At 41.6% G+C, this 12,543-nt stretch overlaps 1 protein-coding gene across 2 annotated transcripts; it reads right to left on the reverse strand.

Moving 5' to 3' along the window:
- Nucleotides 1-30: 30 nt before the first annotated feature.
- LOC102698387 (E3 ubiquitin-protein ligase RNF166) lies at nucleotides 31-12,509 on the reverse strand. Of its 2 annotated transcripts, none has more exons than XM_069190815.1 (6): nucleotides 12,263-12,509; nucleotides 9,666-9,816; nucleotides 7,476-7,573; nucleotides 6,386-6,494; nucleotides 6,143-6,250; nucleotides 31-1,461 (listed from the first exon to the last, which is right to left on the reverse strand). In XM_069190815.1, the coding sequence occupies exons 1-6, from the start codon at nucleotides 12,361-12,363 to the stop codon at nucleotides 1,405-1,407; spliced, it is 624 nt and encodes a 207-aa protein (XP_069046916.1). In that variant the 5' UTR covers nucleotides 12,364-12,509; the 3' UTR covers nucleotides 31-1,404. The 2 variants fall into 2 exon arrangements, with proteins under 2 accessions (XP_069046916.1, XP_015195015.1); XM_015339529.2 differs by lacking the exon at nucleotides 31-1,461 and adding an exon at nucleotides 4,456-5,435 and having other exon boundaries at nucleotides 12,263-12,499.
- Nucleotides 12,510-12,543: the final 34 nt, after the last annotated feature.

The raw sequence follows: 12,543 nt of genomic DNA on the forward strand, positions 1-12,543 counted from the left end.
TTAACAACATAAACTTCAGTCCTTGCAGTTAAGATAAAACACTTGCTATATATTGTAAATATTAAGCCTTTTTTGCTTTCAAGTCCATTACATTCAAGTTATTGTGAATCCACCTTCTCTATAACATACACACAGATTTTGCTTGCTGTCTCTTTTCATATTTATAACTTTCATTATGAAAATGTATAATTTGTTGCATGATATTTGATCCTGAGTGCAGAGTTAATAACATGTTTGTGAGTGACCCTACATCATAAGGCATTTCCCCTTTTTGTGTTGATATTGTGGGGCAACGGTCATCAGGTGAGCTCTAACCTCAGTTCATCAGCAAAACATCATGTCCACAGAACACAAGAAGCAGCCAGCGCACAACTTTGAACTTTATAAATGCAAAACTTGTGCCAGGTAGCCAGGCTCACTGGCCCACAGTGAGAAGCAAATATCCTGTCCAGCTGTAGAAGAAATGCCAGAGGCCATAATCATGTTTTCTCCCAGTGTTATTATTTTTCTTTTTTGGAATTGTATTGTACTTTAATATTTTGAAAATGTTCTGAATGTGAACAACACGGCAAATTGACAGAGATTAAATGCAGAGATCAGAAATAGACTCCAAGTTTCACTGGGGTAAAAGTACCTTGCACAGCGATTGCTGTGAAAACTATAAAAACATCACCTGACTGACTGGATCATGGCTGCCATTTGGCAGACCAGCGACCAATTACATGACTTATAGCCAATGCATAATCCTGCCTTCCGAAAAAAAGATTTCTACTTTGTCCTCTGATAGCTCCATAGCCAGTTCCAAAACAAAAATAGACTCCCAAAATTCAGGGAGAAGGGATTCACGTACTGTACATCCGGTTGTGTCACCAGACCAAAATATCAAATACATCCAAACATTTCAGCATCATCTCAGTGAGACTCACAAAAGATATATTGAAAGAATGGTTACATACAGGAAATTATTAATCCCTTCAAGTGAATGTTTCAGTTTTTCAGTAACTAATTGATAACAGTGTGCTCCCAGAAGTAAAAAGGCATCATTTTATATTAACAATAATGTGCAATCTGAACTGAATATTGATTTCTATATTAAAGACCTAAAGAGGTCACAATCCTGCTTGGTGTATCTGCTGTCATTGCTGAACTCCTCAACAGCAAGGAAATACTGCACCCTGCTCTGAATTGAAGACATCCAACAGCTATTGAGCACATGGGTGCAGTGGGGTTGATCTGTCTTGTCACATTCGGGATGTGTCTTGAGTTTTTATTTCTGCCTGACCCTGGCCTCTTTCACACACAGTGGGAAACCCTGCAGGAGAAGCAGTTATCCAGAAATGAGCTCCTCCTTTCCAGGGCTGTAGCTGAAATCCTCATGGATGAGCTGGGGGTCACAGGAAAGCGCTATCCCTTATACAGGATGAAGAGGTTCAAGGAGGTGGCTGCATCAGCATGCGCAGGCTGCAAAGGAACGTTAAAAAGTTAAAAGTTTATTCCAGGCTGAAAAGAGTAGAAAGGAAACACAATGTTTTGACCGTGGAGACTTCTTCCTGTGTGAGAAAGACAGGGAAGACAGCAGAGTTAGAAGGAAACAAGGATTTTCAGGACCTGAAACTAGGTTCACACCTCCCCCTTCTCTCAATGACAGACTTGTTTCCTTCTAATCCTCTTTATTAATTTGTGGGTTTTCGACTTCACACCTCTCTAGACCTCACACCGCCTGAGTGCCCACTCTGCCTCCCTCCTGCTCCTGCCTCCTCTCCACTCCTGGCTTTTGTTCTCCTGTGCTATATAATCTCTGCTGACTTCCCTGTCTTCCTCACGCCCAAAAAAGGCTCCACCGCCGAAACGTTGTGTTTCCTTCCTTCTCTTTTCAGCAGGGAATAAACCTTTACTTGTTCCCTTTTATGGGATGTCAGGGATCTCAGCAGGACATCCAGACAGGAGTCTCCAAAAATAAAATCAGAATCTTCACCATACAGTAGAACAAGTTGATATACTGTACATTTACCTTTTAAGACCCCATGGCTCCCCAGGAACATGGATACGTAAGAACAAATTGAAAGATTTTAAGACTTCTTAGCTATTAATATTTGGTATCTTCACAGCAGTGAAGTGAAGAAGCCTTAGAATCATTTAGGAGATTGAATTCTAGCAGAGTAATCTTTGATAATGTTGAGATGATGTAGGAGACTGTGCAGTGATTTCTGACACGATACAGCCTCTAAAAAATCAGGTTCCTCAAACCTTCTCAACCTGTCACATCACTTGTTCCATCATGCACTGTCACAGTGGGACTATTATTTAGATGGAAATAAAAGGGATTATACTACAAGAAATTAACCCTAAAAGGTCAAAGGTTCAAGAGGGTCTCTATTTCTACTAAGCTTTCCTACAGTATTTATTACAATCTAAACTCTCCATTGTGGCTCTTTCATCAGTAAAGCCCACTTGAAAATGCTCATATTATTAATTATGTCATGGTGTGTTCTTTCTGGACCCTATAGGGCGACACGATCCAGGGTTGAGTGAGAAAGCCTGAGGAAAAAAGCATGCAGGATATGGGGATGAAAACAGGGGGGACGTGTTCATGGAGTGCTGGTGGTCGGGGGAGGTGTGGCCGAGGCAAATGATCCAGGGATGAGACAAACGGGAAATCCTAAAACAGGGAAAAAGTCAGAGGCCAGGCGATCGATCTGAGACAGACGATGTAAATCCAGAACTGGGTCAGTACCGGCAGGTGGCACTGGAACGGGAACAAGAAACAGAAACTAAAACCATAACGCAACCAGGTCCTGGGCTCGCACGATGCGGGAACCAATGCAGAGCCCAGATTAGCGTCAGCGTCTGGCTTTTAAGGGGGAACTGAAAAGGGGCTGGAACAGGGAGCAGGTGCGGGAGATGAAACTAACAAGGAAGGGCTGGAGCGCCCTTCAGAGGAGGGGTTGCGATCGTGACAAATTGGAGCACAAGGCATTAGTACTCTGTGTACAACAGGAGACATGCAGCGTTTATAAGTTCACATGGGCCATCTGGAACAAGTAGAGGTTTATTCCATGCTGTGGTGGCTGTGTTGTAACTGTCTGCCATATACAGATCATTGCCAAGTACACCTGGGGCTTTTTTATCAGCCCATCATAAATTCCAGAAGGCAGTTTATGAGAACAAAGCCAAAGTCTAGGAGACTGATGGAGTTTTATTTTTTCCTTTGCCTCACCTTAAATAGAACTGTGGTTATTTTTAAGCACAGATCCTTTTAAATTTTTTTTAAAATTATATGCATGACTATGCATTACTTTATTCATTTTACATCCATTTCATAGGCGTAACCTGACGTAATCGGAGGTATGTTAACTAACATTAAAAAATGAAACATTAAAATTAGTACACAGTGTTTGGTAAATCTAAGCAAACGTATGATAAAGCTTTAGCATTTGTTTTGAAATTCTGAATCTGATTTTTCTAAAACAAATGTTGTCTAAAAGTGTTTGGCCGCCGAGTCTAGAGAAAAAATGTCCTTTACCACTAGGGGGCGCTTGTGAGCGCTTGAGATATTCTCCTTCAACAAAAAAGCCAGTAACTGTTGCAAAGATTCACATTCCTGCCCTGTTAATGTGTATCACTAGTAACATCCGGCCTCACCGGCCTGCTCAGGGTGGAAAGCAGATGAAGAGAAGTGAAACTCTTGTATGTATGATTTTCTCCAAAAACGTTTTAAAGAGGCTGTGTAGTTTTATTTCTTACTCTCTATTGCAATGTGAATTTTGCTTTAGCTGGTTTTCTCCCTTAAGGTTTTGTGTGAAATATACATATTTCACCTTAATCCTACAGAATTCACACAAAGACATGCTGTATGACGTTGACATCGTGGGACACTATTAAGACCACACTTGGACTATTGGAATATAGTACACTCATCCCTCACCAGATGAGAAATGTTGGTTCCAAAATTCATGAAAAACAAAGACTTGTAAAAGTGGCACTACATTTCCATTAAAAGTCATATAAAAGTTTCTGATTCTTTCCAAGAGCTCATAACTGAACATAAACCCTTTGTGTTTAGATAGGTTTCTGATGTACCTGGATAGTTGGGCTCCATGTTATGTTACAGCTAGAATTTGACAATAATAATAATAATAATAATAGTTAATAATTGCTTACACTTATATAGCACTTTTCTGGACACTCCACTCAAAGCGCTTTACAGGTAATGGGGACTCCCCTCCACCACCACCAATGTGCAGCCCCACCTGGATGATGCAACAGCAGCCATAGTGCGCCAGAACGCTCACCACACATCAGCTGTCAGTGGGGAGGAGAGCAGAGTAATGAAGCCAGTTCATAGAGGGGGACTATTAGGAGGCCATGATTGGTAAAGGCCAATGGGAAATTTCGCCAGGACGCCCCTACTCTTTTCGAGAAACACCCTGGGATTTTTAATGACAACAGAGACACTTTTATATTATGAAAGGATGGTTTTATGAGCAGCTTCCACCTGCTACTCTACCTTTCATGGCAGATTCTTCACAAGAACATATTTATAGATCTCTCATATGATTTTAATATGTTACATATGGAAAGAAATCATAACAAAACTTACAAAGAATCACAGAAAACCCAACAGCACACACTATGCCATGTCTCGTATACAACAGCAAAGCCTCATTTAGAAATAAGCTATTGTAACGCTTACGGCCTCCATTCCTTGTGTGAGCCGGCTTACCAGCGTGGTGACGCCACCGCCCTTCCCTGTGAATAGCAGGGACCGCAGCCGCCGGCCTGACGGGAGATTTCCCTTTGGCTCAAGAGGCTGGGTCCCTGCTGAGTGATGCCAGAGGCCTGGGTTTGAGTCCCTGATGGTAGTGGGCTGACCTGATGTGGCAGTGGTGAGGGCGCCCATGTGAACCCTTTATAGAAACTTTATAGTTTGTCACAACATTTAACAAAAGCGACTTGATGCATTCTATGCTGGTTCCTACTTTTTGATCTGAAAGAGCATGTTTTACTTTGACGTCCTTCTTACCTGAGCAAATGAGAGAGACTGAAATCCTTAATGCTAGAGTGAGGCCTGGATAAATCAAACTTCCAATCCCCTCGCCAGTCCCTGGTCTTAATGTCAACTTGTTTGCCTCTTCATTTTAAACTATGACAGTCTGCCATGTACAGTAGCTTTGGGATTGACAAATGGATAGCAGTTTTGATTTAATCCAAAACTATATGACTGACAGGACCCATATACAGTACATTGATTTTGTGATTAAAGTAATTAGTACAGGAAGCACAGAAATTACATTTTACTCAAGGTATCTGATGAGGACCATTCTATAAATTTGGACTACATTTAGGTTGGAAACATGCCAGGCTTATTGCACTAGTGCGTTATAAGATGCTAAGATTGCAGCTTGCTCGTTAATGGTGTCATCATGTCTCGTGTCCTGTAAAAAAAAGTGTTTGAGATAGTGTCAAAAGAAGGTATTGGTTTGGACCATCAGATTAGTTAATACGCTGGGCAAGCACACCAAAAGTGGTTTGTTTGTTTTTGAAAGTAAGAGTTAAAATACTATTGATTATTAACTATTGGAATTGGAGTGCCTAAATAAATCCTGACTAAATAAGATATTTCTGAAAGGATTGCATCAATTCCAAGAGTTTGTGTCACAGCCAAACCCTTTTCCTTCTGTAAGTTCAAATTTAATTCCACCTAAAAATCAATGCAATCAAATGAAATGCAATGTTTGCATGCAGGGATCTTATTATTCTTGTTGTTTTAGACACTTTACTAGATAATTGTCTGTTTTTCATCTTTTAACCTTATGATACCTATGGGTTCTGACTGAGCACTGCTGTTAAATGTTGTTTTGTATCATGTACTGTCGCTGTAGTGAATTATTGTCAAGTATGTAATACAATATTAATTCCATTAAGGGCAATGAAGGTCAATTCAATTTGATTCAATTCAATTGGATTCAGTTCAATTCAATGTATTCTACTTTGTCATAAATACTGTATGTGATCAAACTTTCGGTGACCACCATAAACTTGTAAGATATTTCTTTGCACATTATGCTAAGTAAACCTCAGTGCACAATTAAATTTCAATTCAAATAATTCAATGTCATTGCTTCTGTTCATAATAACTCACCATAAAGTCCTCCATGTAGAAGCCGTGTCTCAGGATTAGGTGTCCAATGAAGTTTCGACTCTGATAAGTAGGATCCCCATGAGGCAGAGCTGAACATATTGGACAAACCTTGCAAGGAAAATAAATTGGAAAATTGGAATAATAGAATAGAATAAATAAGAGCATTGATTCAGGGTTCATTTGGATTTAGGTCACTAAATATATTCAGTTTAACAGCTTGTAATTTGATGGTAATTTATTTACCACACGCCTGGTGTCGCGGAGATGGTTTTCATTACAGTGGTCCAGCAAATCCAGCTCATCAAGACCAGCTTCCTCACAGTATGGGCACTGAAAGGTCATCACTGGGACACTGCAACAAGAAGCGCTTTCGTTCAAACGAAAAACTTCCATCAAATGCCTAAAGATCATACTCGTACAATATGCAAATACAAATGACAGACCCAGTGTCGCAGTGTCGACAGCTCAGCACAGTGTCAGCAGAGACTTCTCTCTAAGTTCTCAAAAGATGAAGTATCTTTTAAAGGAACCAAAAGGGTACGTGGGAAGAGGTGGGAGTGGCAGAGAGGATGGCTTCAGAAACATTTCTGCCCCACATGGCAGTTTTGTAGTTGATATCCTCGACCCCAAGCAGCTATCTGGAATCTGTCCGAACAACGGTAAATTATAGGAGCACAGACACGTGTGTTTCGAACAACAGAGCAATCCAGGAGTCAGACAGGATGAATTGCCTCCTCCTGTCTGTAGCCTGAGTGTCCCGATCGTAAACCCCTCCTCTTAAGGACACTCCAGCTCTTCCTTGTTTTATACTTATTTCCCACACCTGCCTCCGGTTCCAGCCCCCTGTGCTATAAAAGCCAGATATATAAGTTCCTGCCTATCGGGGCTCAGCTTTGGAAGATGGACGCCCGCCTACCCACCTACCCGCGAGTCCAGGAGCGACTCGACGGCATAGGGTTCACAACGGCGTCCTGACCATCTGGGTCCGGGATTAGGTAGCGTCTGGTCCCGTTACCCCCTTTTTATTTCCCGACCCTCCGCCGGATCCCGCTCCGGTTTTTAACTCTGTTTGTCTATCAGGATGGACTACCCGGTCTTGGACATTTGCTACACTCATGGATTTGCCTCGGACTCCCTTGGACTGTTTACCTCGGCTAGACCTCCCCCGAACACCAGTGCACCCTGGACACTCCCCCTGTTTTCCTTCCAGCCCCCTTGCATGCCTTTTTCCCCGTGTTTTCTTCACTCCTCCCCAGATTGTGTTGTCTGCATAGGGTCCTGAGAGAACGCTTTGTGACACTGAGAAAGTGACAGGGCAGTAAGAGACACCCACCCTTCAACAGTCACCGCCGGGCCTGCAGGAGAGGGACGTGCAACGCGGAGGACGGAGCAGTGCCTTTGAGCGTGATGTCTCATTTGGCTGAAGAACACCTAGGAAACAGAGGGCAGCGTTACGGGCTGTCTGTCTTATTCTGTAAGGGGGCATCAGCACTCTTCATCCATCTCAGTTGTCTTAGTGTGGCACATTGGAATCATCAGATTTTCATTTGTTCAAATAAAAGCCTTTCAGATGGTGATTTTAGCCTCACTTTTTATTTCAGTTCTCAAGGTTTGCCTTTAAAGCATTGTAGAATTGAGGTAGCTCAGTGGGCTGAACCTGACTGGGATGCCCATATGGGCTCAAAACCCATGTCAAGGCATCAGAGATCACAGCCTTTTACAGAGGCAGTGGTTCGCATTACGGCTTTGCAGCACCAAGGACCTTGTTTTAAATCCTGGGGTGCTATCTGCCCCAGTGTATTTGCCACTACTGCTATAGTTACCACAATATTATCACTTATAAACGAATGATACCCTGAGTACTAGTTATAATATCTTGTTGGTTAAATGAAAGAATAATTAGCTTTTACATTTAAAAAAAAAGCTAATTGGAATAAATTCTAGCTAATATTAAAAAGACAACTCAATTATAAAGTATACTGTATTTCATCATAATTACTCTTCGTTTAATATACCATAGGTCCTATGTCATGTGCATTGATGATCAAAATTTAGCCACTTTTGCTGGACACTGGAGTTTTAAAGTAAAGTACAGCTGTGCTTTTATTCAAATTAAACAGTTAAACATTTGTGATGCTCATACATATCATCAAAGATCATGCATGATGTTTTCACAAAAAAGCATACCATATTTTCCCTTTGTTACTCTTAAGTGAATTAGTGTTCAGGTAAAAGTTTTATCAAGGGTATTTAGAGATTATGTTACCGGAAAGCTATTTGTAACAACAATACGTGGGATGCATATACAAAAATGGTTTTACCAGTTTATGTGTTGAGGAAGAAAGGCCCCTGGAATTGTTTTGCTCTTTCTTCAGTTTTCTTTGCTTTCTTTCTCAGGCATTTTGAGAAATAACACTCCCCTATAGACTATGTTACTTAATTCTAACTACTAAAGCTCTTGGTCTTTGTATTGGTAGGGATTTGCAGTCCCTGTAAATTGTGTTTACACTACAATTGACAACATTCTCTTTTCATCAAGAGGGTGGTGCTGTTGACCCAGGGCACTGTCTGTTTGTGTAAGACTAATGGAGTCTGAGTGAAGGAATAACATCTGGAGTAGCTGCACATCCTGTATTTGGTTGAAAATGTTTTTAACTGATTGATGACTAATTACCTCTTTTGAGTTCTTATTTGGGGCTGGTAGACTAGTCACAAAGATGTATTATTTGTAATAAGTTAATATCAATGACAGAGAACTATTTACATTTAAGCTTTGTGAGATTTTGGTGCTGCTGAGTAGAGCTTATTTTCACAATTTTATTTGGCTTTGTACAAAACAGCTCAGAATCTACCATGAAGGATCATTTATTGTGTACAACCATTCATCAGGAAATAAATAAGATTCTGAGGTCTTCGCATGATTCAGATATGATATATACAGTGTATGTTGGAAAATAATCATCCTTACACTTATATAGCACTTTTCTGGACACTCCACTCAAAGCGCTTTTAAGGGAATGAGGACTCCCCTCCAGCACCACCAGTGTGCAGCTCCACCTGGATGATGCGACAGCAGCCATAGTGCACCAGTACTACCAGTGTGGATGAGAACAGAGTGATGAAGCAAGTTCAGAGAGGGGGATTATTAGGAGGCCATGACTGGTAAAGGCCAGGGGAGAATATGGCCAGGACACTGTGGTGACACGCCTACTCTTTTTGAGAAACGTCCTGGGATTTTTAATGACCACGGAGAGTCAAGAACTCAGTTTTACATAAATTCATGTGTTTATTGTCCCGCATGACTATTGTTTTGTACAGACTGTTGTATGTTGTTGTGCTTTGTTGTACTGTCATTATTTATTATTTACTGTTTTGTAATGTACTTGCACATTGTGTGAAAGTGCTTTACCTATTGCCCTGTTCAGATCCCGAGAGAACAGCGCCAATACAAATCCTAATGTATATGGACATTTATGGCAAACAAACTCTCCCTCTCCTCTCTCTCGCGGTGAGTATTGCCTACCACGGAGCGACATTCTGCGCAAGTGCCGGAGGTGCTCTCCATCCTCTGCACGACATCTCTCGCCGGTGTGACCGGCCCATCGCTGGGACCCCTACAGACGGGGCAGTGGCTCCTGGTCCGGAGAGCCTCAGACACACAAGACCGGCAGAAGCTGGAAGAGAAAACGGAACAGAGATATAGGTGTTTCTGCAGAAGGACCCTTCTACAACGATTGTGGTCAATATGACTGTCATGCTACCTGTCACGGTCGTCATCCCTCCTCTAGAGGGCGCTCCTGTGTTGTTCTTAGTTTATTAGTTTCACCTGGGTCTCATTCCCTAATTTAAGCCCAGTGTCTCCATTGTTCCGGGCTCAGCTTTGGGAGACGTCTGAAGGCCCGCCTATCCACTGGGCTCAGGAGCAGGCCGAGGGCACAGGCCTTTTCCCCAGGCGTCCTGACCTCTGAGTCCGGGGCTTGGAGCGCCTTGCCCCGTTATGGCTTTACCATTCCGTGTTACTACTTCCTTGTTCCTGTGTTCATCTTGGATGGACCTCCTTGCAATGGACATTGGACTTTTTGGATTTGTCGCCTCAGCCTTTCCCTGTGCACCGGATCACCACCGTCAGTGCCCCCTGTCTGTCGACCCGACCTCATCTCGCTGTCCCTTCCCTGATGCGCTTCTCCAGACACTTCCGGATCATACCGTCACGCACAGGGTCTGTTACAACGCATTTCACGGGAGTTAGTCCCGGCTCCCCTGACACTACCACAAGCAACTAGAGCAGCAGTAATGATTGTCAAAAAAACTAAAGTTTTTTCAAAAACAGCACAGATATGAATAATTCTTTAGAAATATAATATAGAACATTAATCACCAGTGATTTGGCACAGAGATAACCAATGTTGACTTTTCTGTCACGGCCTTTGTTACATTGTTTTTTCCCATATCCATGCCAAACTACGGTCAGACCTGTCAGACGTGTACTGAGCTGTGATTCCTTTAAAACCAGTTTCAGATCTCATGTCTCGTATACTTGCTCTCTAACGCCCCTAATGCATCCTGTGCCAAAGAAGTCCTAAAGTGAATTTATCATATGTATTTATCAGCAGGCTTTCTGTAATACAGCAGACTACTATAGAGGCATCAAATAAATCCAATAAACACTGCAAAGACATTATCCTCAGGAGGGTGGGGTGGGGTTGTTTTATGGCACAGTCCAGTACAACAATAAAACAAAGAAGATAAACATTACCAACAGAGACAGTGTTACAGGAGATAAGAGAGTTACTTTTGTAAAGTACTCTGTAAAGTGCAACGCTGGGTACACCCTCAATTACAGTACAGCAGAAAAATTTGTATTCTGGTATAATAGAATCTAGGTGTGGAAGCTTCACTACTGATTCATTCTTGACCTGTTCTGTTCTAAAGACTTAAAATGGAGTGATAAAAAAAGAATACATCTTTACCATCGGCTCTATCCAATGTCAAGGACAGTAGGTTGAAATTCTATAGAAGTTTTTTTTTACCAAAGCTATACATTTTAAGGAAATAGCACAGTCAAGTCAGCCAGAAGTTTTGCCATCATTAAAGAATTCCCCGATCACATGACCTGGTCTGTACACCCGACAAGAGAATGACTCTTTTCATACACTCTTTGTGTCACTAAATAAACACTTACTTATCAGAAACGAATAGACAGATATATTTTTAGCCTTTTATAATTTTATTATTGTAGAACCTGCTTAAAGACTGACTTAGTTAAAGGTCTATATGACAGTTTCACAACAAAACTCAGTTCCTGAGCTTTTTTTTTGCCTCAAATAATAACCAGAGCTCACAGCACACAAGTCACATATTAACACTCAAAATAGTACCGTGATACTGGAAAATGAGAGGCATTAGATTCTATTGCAGTAAAATCTACTCTCCCAGAAGAATTGGTTGGATCAGCATTACAGCAAAACATTTTGCTGGAAATCGTTAAAGCCTCTCTGATGCACTGAATCTAAATATTTATTTTTCCGAATTATATACTTTGTATACTAATATACATATAAATACTAGCGCATTTGGCTGGCACAGTGGTGCAGTGGCTAGCTGGGCTCTGGGGCCCTGGGTTCAATTCCTGGGGTGCTGTCTGCATGGAGTTTTATGTTGTCTCTCTGTTCACGTGAGTTTCCTCTGGGTGCTCCAGTTCCCTCCCACAGTCTCCCAGACACATCCGGGTAGGTTAATTGGCTCCTGGGAAAATTGTGTGTGAGTGTGTGTGTTTGTCTGTGCGTGCCTTGTGATAGACTGGTGTCTTATCCAGGGTGTATACTGCCTTGCACCCCTTGCTTACTCTGACTCACAACTTGCTTATCTGTTCTTTACACTCTTAGAAGGCTGAACGTTGGACTTCACTTTCAAGTGCGAAAACAATTAAAATCATAATAAAAAGATTTTAGAATTCATTCTGGGTCATGTAATCTAGATAGTACAATACCAGCATTCCGTCTGACCCACAGAACTGAAACATTATCGCTTAACAGAGGCAGATCAAAAGACCAATCCTGTGCTCAATGTATTCCATCACAGTTCGCTTTCTGAGTTCAGACAGTACTGTTCTCTACTTACGCATGTCTGCAGGGTAAATAAATAGGATCCAGAAAGACATCTTTACAGATTGGGCACTCAAATTCGACTGGCGTGTCACCACCTGCAGTTCCAGACTCCATGATCTGCTGAAGCACTGAGAAAGTTGTTTTACTTTTGCTTTAACACATCTCTCCCAAACTATGCAACACAACTTTACCCACAATACCACACAGAACGTTTGTAATTTCCGTTTTCTTGCCAGCTTCCTGATATTTTTATCACCACGTACAGATACGTTCAATCTCTGTCTCTATTTACAG

The sequence above is a fragment of the Lepisosteus oculatus genome, chromosome 6 (genome assembly GCF_040954835.1).
Source record: "Lepisosteus oculatus isolate fLepOcu1 chromosome 6, fLepOcu1.hap2, whole genome shotgun sequence".
In the NCBI taxonomy this organism is placed as follows: Eukaryota; Metazoa; Chordata; class Actinopteri; order Semionotiformes; family Lepisosteidae; genus Lepisosteus; species Lepisosteus oculatus.